General features: G+C 36.9%; 1 protein-coding gene across 1 annotated transcript; it reads right to left on the minus strand.

Annotated features, from left to right (window-relative positions):
* Positions 1–472: 472 nt before the first annotated feature.
* ndufs6 (NADH:ubiquinone oxidoreductase subunit S6) lies at positions 473–9,872 on the minus strand. Its single transcript, XM_003219832.4, has 4 exons — positions 9,735–9,872; positions 3,822–3,875; positions 2,445–2,567; positions 473–616 (listed from the first exon to the last, which is right to left on the minus strand). Exons 1-4 carry the CDS (start codon positions 9,870–9,872, stop codon positions 548–550), a joined length of 384 nt encoding a protein of 127 aa, XP_003219880.1. The 3' UTR covers positions 473–547.
* Between the last annotated feature and the right edge of the window lie 90 nt (positions 9,873–9,962).

Raw genomic sequence — 9,962 nt, forward strand, 5'->3', positions numbered from 1 at the left:
AATTGTGGTAGTTAAAGAGCACATTATAAGGATTATTTCTGCATTTGATTTATTAAAATATTCCCATCGAAACCCTAGTAACTAAGGTGGAGGCATTACTTTTCATTCAACCCTCATATGATTGAGCCTTAAACTGTAGTTAATTTTAATTTTAACAAGCCATCTTAATGCACTGTAGCTTGATGATGACTGATTTCAGTGAGCCTTGACTCCAATCTTTGTTGAAATAGAAGGGTAAAGTTAATATTTTAAAAACCTGTTTCAAGATTCATAGTATTAAATTACAAATAAAAACAGGTTGCAAAAAGCTTCTGATCAAAAGTGTGCAAATGAAATTATCTTCATCTCCGTTTTGTTACCATACTTATTTTGTTATGATTATAAGTTGATCCATCCTTCACCAGAGAGAACTTTTAGCAGTTATGGACTTCCAAAGGAACAATATTGGATTAAAAACAGATACAACTCACAATGCCCTTTAAAATACATATTTAATATTATAAGATAGAAAGTTAACAGTTCTGAAGGACACAGTAAGAAAAGCATTTCAGTGATGGTGCTTCTGCTTAAACTGAAGTCCACAGTAACCACATGTTCCCGTCTTTGTGTCTTTGTCCTGTAAACAGGAAAGAGGTGAAAGGGAAAAAATAAGTACACTTGTACAAACTTGTACAAACAAATACTTTGGCTACATTCAACAATTCTGTTTGCATATGAAAAATAGAAAGGTGGCACACAGCTTTATTTTTCCATGTTTGTTGCTGAGTAAGGGGGTTCCATTAGGCCTAATAGAAGGTGCATTTTGAGGCACGCACACTGTGAACACGGCAATGTCTGCTTCTGGGGACAGAAATGTGCTGCAAAAATGATAAATGGATCTCACTGAGTGGTTGCTATAGACTTACTAAAAATTATTACTAGATACACCTCCTATTCAAACAGTCCAGATTCAACAGGAAAATGACAATCAAATTATGTGGGTGGGGGTAGTTCTAATTATTTCCTTTCAATTTAAAGTATTTCTGGATTTCAAAACATTAAGTAAAGAGGGAGGTGAGGGCTGGAAGACAGTCCATCTTCATCTGAATATGCAAAACAAAGTAATTCTTTGAATTATACCAGTTTTGATTTGAACGAAGAGTGACACTGGTTATCTATTCCAAAGGGACTAAGGCTATTCGTGGAATATACTGATCCTATCCAACAGCTCTAACAATTGCCAGTTATCTGTCTAGCAGTCACCCCTGACTATCAATTCTATCTTTTTAAATCAATTAGTCTTCACTTTCCCATTCCAATTTGAAGAGGCAATTAAACCATAAAAAGTGACAAGACTTCAGATCAGCAAAGTGCTTCCATCTGATGTGCTAACAAGATACATACAATTAAAAGAAAGCGATCTATTCAATAATACACCCCATAAAACATTTGAATTTACAGGTGAGATACTCTAACAAGCAATAATTAAAGCAAAACAAAGAGAATAAAGACTGACATTAATGGCCGAAACTACATTAAGTATCAACCATGGATACAACACAGAAAGATACCACACACTTTTATCTTTAAAATGCCTATACAAGTGTCTCTCTCAACCACTCATTTAGTCACTAAATGGTATAGAACCCCAATCCAATTAGCTCATATAACTAAATCAACCACAAAATTGTGTTGGCACAGATGTGGGAAAACTGGATCTTATATTCATATGTGGTGGGAATGTGATGAAGTACAAAAATTTCATAACAAGGTAAAGAAGGAAATTGAAGATTTAACAGGACATAAATTGATTTTGAAAAATAAAGAATTCTTCATCCAGAAATTAGATAAAAACAAAATTACTAAGGACTGGGGGGGAAATTATAAAATACATGTTAGTTGCCGCTCAAGCAACAGTTGCCTTAGGTTGGAAAGAGCAAACAAAGTGGGAAGTTAAAAAATGGTATGAATACCTAGCTGATTTTATGCTTCAGGATTATATCCTTGAAAGGAGAACTAAATATATATCAGGCCGAATCAAAAAGAATTGGGAGCTGAAATGGGGAAGATTGATAGATAAAGTCAAAGGACAAAGAAAATATAAAGAATTGAATCATTCTCTACTTACGATTGATCAATTAAAATAATATCTGAATGGAAGAAAGTACTGTTCCCAGAGGTAGGGGGAGGGGGGAGGGGCAAAAAACTACTGGACATAAATGGGAGATAAAAGTGGAACTAACAAGTGTAATGTTACCGAGAATATGTGATTGGATGTGTATGTTGATGGATTTTGTTGTTGTTTCGCTAGTATCTACAATAAAAAACATATTTAAAAAACCCACTCATTTAGTCCATCATTAAAACCTGACCCAAAATTAAGTCTCCACAACTTTACAAAATTAAATACTCGGGATAATAGACAACACAAAACAGAAACATGCACCAATAATTAATTACATTACCAAATTTATATACACTTTAGGATGTCCCAGAGCTCCTCCTCCACCATCACAGGATACAATTCTGGTTTCAACTTCACTCACAGGCTGCTCAGCAATTAAATCAATTGCAAAATTCTCATTGACCTATAATAATAAAATAGAAATGACACCCAACAGCATAGATGCATATGCATAGAGGCACAAATCATGGCTTTTGCTACTACAGATATTGCAAAATCATCTAACTAAAACAGATCAGTACTAACTGATTGGCTGGCTCCAAGATTATATCCATGCAAGACTTAAAATTCTTACTGGAATTCTGAGTTCTTCTTCCCTTTCTTGACTGATTAAATGCTGTGGGTCCCTTTACCCCACTACAGGGGCCATTGTAGTATCCATAGCCCTAGCATATGAGAGCTGTAGTAAGGCATAATTTCAGCACAACAAAAGCATAATTATTCAGACAGAAGCATATGAAGGGATTTATCCTCCCATTGCAGCTCCTTTGTGCACTCAAGACTGTACAAAAGCTGCTTGGGAAGTGCCCCCCACTTCTAGTTTTACTGACACCAGTGTAACACACTATTGACCCAATGGACAAAGCTATGAGGGCAAACCCAACACTTCAGAAGGAAAATGGGCGTAATATTGCTGAATTACAATTGATCCAATGCCTGCTTAAGATGAAGGTGTCTAGTTATGATTAAATACAATTATTGCAAGCACAGTACTACTATTTCTCCACAGTGTTTATTGAGTATGTTGTTATAATAATGAGTCAAAATTGTCAAGTGGCTCTGGGAACTGCAGCGGGAACTCCCCTTGTATCAGTAGAGCACCAGGCACCACACTGTAGATTCTGATCAACCCAATTTAAATATGACATCTATTGTACAAGAAAATTATACCCATGCAGAATATCATGCAGCTGGCATTGCCTTTTAAGATGGTTCACAACAGATGTAAAGTTTAAGCATACTAGTGAGCTCTAGTATACTACTATGTCTAGTGTGAACAAGGCCAATTGATTTAAATAGAATACCAATTAATTTTACTTCAACACATTCATCTGCTCAATTTTGGCTACACATTTCAAATATTTCAGAAGTATTAAGATGATTTTCTATGACAGAGGGAAAAGTTTCAAAATGAAGTTATTCTACTGATTATTTGCAAAATACTTCAGCTGAAATATGTGGTCCATGTCATATAATGAAAATGTAATTTGAATTGTGATTAGGGGGAATAAAACTGGTTTCAGTCCAAGTTCTTCAACACATTTTTTTATTTCTGTTTGTTAAAATACAATACTTTTTAAAACATTATACTGAATGTACATTTTGTCAATATCAGGAAGAAGTCAAGAAGACAAATGGTTCCTAACAATGATTCTACCTCTTTCTGTCGTCCAACAAACCGAACCTGCCTGTAATCATATTCTTCATAAACCTGAAATAAAATCAGAAATATATTGATCACATAAGAACACAGCCTTCAGTTTTGTTTTCAGGTTGTTACAGGGGGCAAGTAAATGGGTAAGAAAATATAAGCAGAGTTAGAAACTACATTTCTATATATCTCAAGGCCATGGAGCAAGGGAGAAATAGTTCAGAGACAATGAAATACCAGTATATTCAGTTTGTGATAGGAAGGATACATTAACATATTCTACTGAAGACATAGTGCTACATTTGGGAGAAAATCAATTTCACCTGAGTGAAGAGGGAAAAAATTACCAGAGTCCATACTACTGGTATCATTAACCTTGTAGGTTAAGACAAATGTATAACTCAGGGAAATTCTTCAACTTCGTTTACCAAAGTTCACCACACCTTTTGTAGCTGCCTGTTTATTAAATGATTTTATAGACTGATTACTTGTGTGTCTGAATATGTTATAAAGTATGTCCTATCTAATTACTATAAATTGATTTTACTATTTTGCCTGAAAGACTCAGTATTGAAGACAGATTTGTAACTAGCGATTAGGCTCTTAATGAGAGTAAAGATTTATATTACAAGTTATTACAGAAAGGCTGATGTTCTTTTGCTTCCTGATAGACATTTAAACATATGGCACATTGCTTTTGTGTCAAAATTAGTGTATTTCCAAATAAACAGCAATGATACAAATATGCATTGCTTTATGAAGAAACAGATTGTGTTAGAGGCAATTTGAAATACCAAATGTCAAGATTCTATGTATCTGTTTTCCTTTCTTTTTATTAGAAATATTTGAATTTCTAGACATCACAATTATCCAGAATTGGAAACAGCTGTGACTTATCATGAAAAGGTCAGTACACTGACACATATTGCTTGGCCGTGCCCACTTAGCTCCTCCTGCCAGTAGATGCAACTAAACAAACCTGGTATCAACAATTATCAGCCAGAGTAGCAAATTGAATCAAAACTGAGCGAGAAATGCAGCAGCAGTAGCTGAAAGACAACTAGTAACACTTTATGTGTGATAACATATGGTCCACAAACTGCACACTTTTCATGTAGAGTAATTTGTAAGCCTAGAACTCTCATCTCTCCTCCAGCCAGTAATAAGCCATGATCTGTACTTGTGCTAAGGAAAAACCAAGTTAAAGCTGTCACATTAAACAAAGACTGGATGGAAAGCCATGGTCACCTGGACACTCCTATTTACAGCAGAAGCCATCATAAACAATAGGCCAAGATGACTTCAGACCCCTAATTTATGGAAAAACTGGATTCATATCAAGTTTTGTTATTGAATACTGTGACTTGAAGTGTTTCCTAAAAATATTAAAACATTCAACGCCTATTTTACTTATGAGACTTAAACCTGTATGGACCTGTTTCTTAATATTATTTCAGAAAATGTGCAAAGCAGGAGACAAAACATTATTGTTTGATATATTGGCAGAGTAAGAAAAAAGTGTAATTTAATTTTAACACAAATGATAATAACAAATATGCATTTATTTATATACAACTATTTGTATTACTATATCCAGAGATCTCATGATTATCACAAAATAACTTTGGTACTAATATAAATGATAACACTGGTCAACAAAAATCCCACACTTGTTTCAACAACTTTGGTATCAACTTGAATTCCCTAAACATATATTTGCTTGTTAGCAAATTGCCAAAGAAATAGAGGGGGGGGATAAAATGTGGAAGAAGTAGAACAATAGTAAATAAAGAGCTTCTATCATTTGCATCTTAAAGCAATGAGGCTGCTATGCTGAAACATTAAAAATAATTTTCTAAGAAATTCATACAATTTCACGACAAAAGCAAGATGAAAATTATCAGGATTTTTCCCTTCACCATCTTTTTAGTATTTCCATATTAGTTAGGACAAGTTGGGGGGGTTTTGTGTGGGAGGGGGGATTTTTTTTCTTTACAAGACTTCCCGTAAGTCATATTTCAAAATGTAACTGATGAAACGGACAGAAGTCTATGAAAGTTTATGCTAGAAATAGTTTCTTTACTCTGAAAGGTGCTACAGGATACCTTTGGAATTTTTTATGCTGGATTGCACAAACACAGCTATGTCTCTGAATACCTCATATTTCTAGAATTGCCTAAAACAGGCATCCTCAAACTGGACCCTCCAGCAGTTGGGGCCTCCAACTCCCAGAAGCCCTAGCCAGCTTATTCAATGGTTGTTCAGATGTTCTGCTGTACTTAACCCCATCTCCTAAGCATTTCACTAAGTTCAACAAAGCTGGCTAGCTGAATGGGCAATCCATTTCCTCAAAGGTTCCCTTTTTATGAAATCAGTTACACAATAATGTGAGTAGGGATCTTCTCAGGCCCTATCTACACTGGCTTATCATCTAGTTTCTGAATCTTGATTGCACGATGTTAACAAAATTTTCATTCCTGGGTTATATAAATGCCATTTCCTAATTTGTTCTATCAGAAAAACATGGGAAAGTTTATTAAACTGAAAAAAACTTTGTTTTTAAGGACATTCTGCACACATTTTGCTCTTGTTTTCCAATGAATATTATCTGTTTTAATATATGTATCTTATTTCATATAGTTCTACAAATTATCAATGTATTATACATAACAGCCCTAACAATTGTACACATGTTATATGATACATTTCACTTTCATTCAACAGGCTGTTAACCTGTCTTCTTATATATATCCTTTTTAAAAATTAACATTTAACTATTTTTTAAATACTGAAGCTATTTGTGTTGTCCACCCCTCCTCCATCCCTCCGAACACATATTTATTCTATACTATTTTCTTTAACCGTGCCTATAGTTTTCTTAATTTATGTAAGATGCTTGTGTTGGCTTCCTCCTATTTTTACCCATTCTATATACGTCATCCATTTGTTCTTTATTCATTTATTTTATATTTGCTATAATTTGAAATTGGATCTGATCATATAGATAGCTATTCCATTTTTTTTAAATCAACCACTTTTTTGTCTTTCCACCCCCATGCAATTACTGCTTGTCCTGCCCGAATCATACTTTTGAACAAATCTTGTTCTTTTGTTTTAATTCTGGTATCACCCATTACTCCCATTATCTACCTGTAATGGAACTTTGAATATTTTCTCCATCATTTTCTTTATCTTTTTCCCAGAAGGAAATTACCTTTGGGCATTCCTACCACATGTGGAAATACCATCTCTCTATTACACAATGCTAACACTTTGGACTTAATCCCTTTGTTAAATATGATAATTGGGGCGGGGTCCTGTACCTGAGTCTCCCTGGGGAGACAGGATGGGTTATAAAGTGTTGTTGTTATATTACCATTTAGTCTAAAAATTCTTTCCAGTTCCTTATACTTCTCCATTTTAATTTTCTTCACCCCCTTCATTATATTCTGTATTGTTTGATTTGTGAGTGGGCCTTCTTTCTGCCATTTATTTTGTATTGTTCTTACCATGTTCCAACCATGTTTCAATGAACATTATCTACAGAGTCACAATCAATTCAACATAGTTTGTGAAAGCCACAAAAAACAAATTTCTGGAGTATAACAGAATCATGGAATCAGAGTTGGAAGAGACTATATGGGCCATGTAGTCCAACCCTCTGCCATGTAGGAAATGCATAATCAAAGTATCCCTGACAGATGACCATCCAGCCTCTGTTTAAAAGTTTCCAAGGAAGGAGCTTCCACCACACTTTGAGGCAGAGAGTTCCACTGTTGAACAGCTCATGGGGTCAAGAAGTTCTTCCTAATCTTCAGTTGGAATCTTCTTTCCTGTAATTTGAACCAGATCCCAGGGCAGCAGAAAACAAGCCTGCTCCCTCTTCCTTGGCATCTTTTCACATATTTATGCATGGCTATCATGTCTCCTCTCAACCTTTCCTTCTGCAGGCTAAACATGCCCAGTTCTTTAAGACGTTCCTCATAGGAATCCATGGCCTCGAGACCTCTGATCATTTTAGCCGCTCTCCTCTGGACACCTTCCAGCTTATCATTATCCCTTTTGAACTGTGGTGTCCAGAATTGGGCGCAATATTCCAGGTGAAGTCTAACCAAAGCACAATAGAGGGGCACCATGACTTCCCTCGATCTAGACCAGGCATGGGCAAACTTCAGCCCTCCAGGTGTTTTGGACTTCAAATCCCACAATTCCTAACAGCCTGTAAACTGGCTGGGATTTCTGTGAGTTGAAGTCTAAAATACCTGTAGGGCCGAAGTTTGCCTATGTCTGATCTAGACACGATAGCCCTCTGGATCCCATTGGCTTTTTAAGCTGCTATATCACACTGTTTCCTCATGTTCAACTTGTTGTCCACAAAGACTCCAAGATCTTCTAAATAGCTACTTTCAAAGTAAGTACAGCGCCACACAATTAAACAAGACATCACACTTTCAAATCAGGAACGTAACGTTTTTTCACATATTGTTACATAGTGACGGTTCAGGCCCAACTTATCTATCTGACTGCATTGCCTCTTATCAACTTGCCCGATCATCAAGATCTTTCAGAGATACCCTTCTCTTGTTGCCGCCTCCAGACGGTTGGTGGCAACAAGAGTGAGGGCCTTCTCCGTAGATGCCCTGGCCTTTTAGAACTCCCTCCCAATTGAGATTCAAACTGCCCCTTCCCTGTTATCTTTCAAGAACCAGTTGAAGCCCCTACCTGTTCAAACAAGCTATTGACGAATAAATTCAATTGCTAATGACAGCAAGGTCAATTTGCACTGAGCTTAACAAAATATACTATTTCATTGATGAGTCTCCACAATAATTGCAATTGGTTTTAAATGTTTTAAATGCTTAATATTTATTTATATCTTATTTCTGGATGTTATTATGCTTTGTGGGATTTTTGTCTTGTATTTTATGTTAAATGTGCTTTGATTTCTATTGTATTGTGAGCTGCTTTGGATTCCGTTAGGAAAAAAAGCAGGATATAAATAAACATTTATTATTTATAATTATAGTGATCTGCTTTGAACTGGATTATATGGCAGCGTAGACTCATATAATCCGGTTTGAAGTAGGCAATCTGGATTCAGAAACTGGATTATATGGCAGTGTAGATCCAATGTCAGGTATGACTTCCCATAAGAAGAATGGCCTTCCAAAGAATAAAATGTGTATAAAACCCACACTGAACTGGATTATCTGGCAGTGTGGGCTCAGATAACCCAGTTCAAAGCAGATATTGTGGATTGTCTGCCTTAATATTCTGGATTATATAGCTGTGTGGAAGGGCCTTAATCTATACTGCCATATAATCCAGTCCAAAGCAGCTATTGTGGATTGTCTGCCTTGATATTCTGGGTTACATGGCTGTGTGGAAGGGCCCTTAATCTACACTGCCATATAATCCAGTTCAAAAGTAAATGTGGATTGTCTGCCTTGATGTTCTGGGTTATATGATTGTGTGGAAGGGCCCAAAGACTCACCTGGCATCAAATCTGGTATTTCGACATGCTTATCACAGGAAAGTACCCAATTCTGTGCTTTCAGTGAAAACATCTTTTGTATTTTTTGTTTAACTAGATAGACTGGCAAGTTTGCAAACTGAGAGATTGTATACTTGAGTGCCTTAATAACAGATGAATGGGCAGCAGGCATACTGCAACCCAAGAGAGCATTTGCAGGAAAGAAACAGAGAGTCTGGAGCAGACACGGACAAACTTCGGCCCTCCAGGGGTTTTGGACTTCAACTCCCACCATTCCTAACAGCCCCAGGCCCTTTCCTTTTCCCCCTCAACCGCTTAAGAGTCTTAAGCTGCTTAAGGTCTGGTGGGAGAGATGGAGGAGAGGAAAAGGCAAGGGGAGAAAGCAGGGAGGGCCTCCAAGGACACCCCAAACCATGTGTATTCACCTGTCCCGTGTGCGTAACTTTCTCGCCGGTCGGGGAAACGGACGATGCGTAGCTCCTCCTCGACGCAAGGCTGGTCCTCCTCGTCGCCGAGAAACCCGCCCGAAGCACCCCTCGCAAGGACAGAGCGGCCGCCGCCATATTTTTTTTTTGGTCGACTTCCCTCAGTAGCACAACACAGGCCAGTGCGCCCGCGCAAACTGCTGCTGTTCGCCAAAGCAAAGCCCCGCC

Source organism: Anolis carolinensis, chromosome 4, assembly GCF_035594765.1.
Source record: "Anolis carolinensis isolate JA03-04 chromosome 4, rAnoCar3.1.pri, whole genome shotgun sequence".
Taxonomy (NCBI): domain Eukaryota; kingdom Metazoa; phylum Chordata; class Lepidosauria; order Squamata; family Dactyloidae; genus Anolis; species Anolis carolinensis.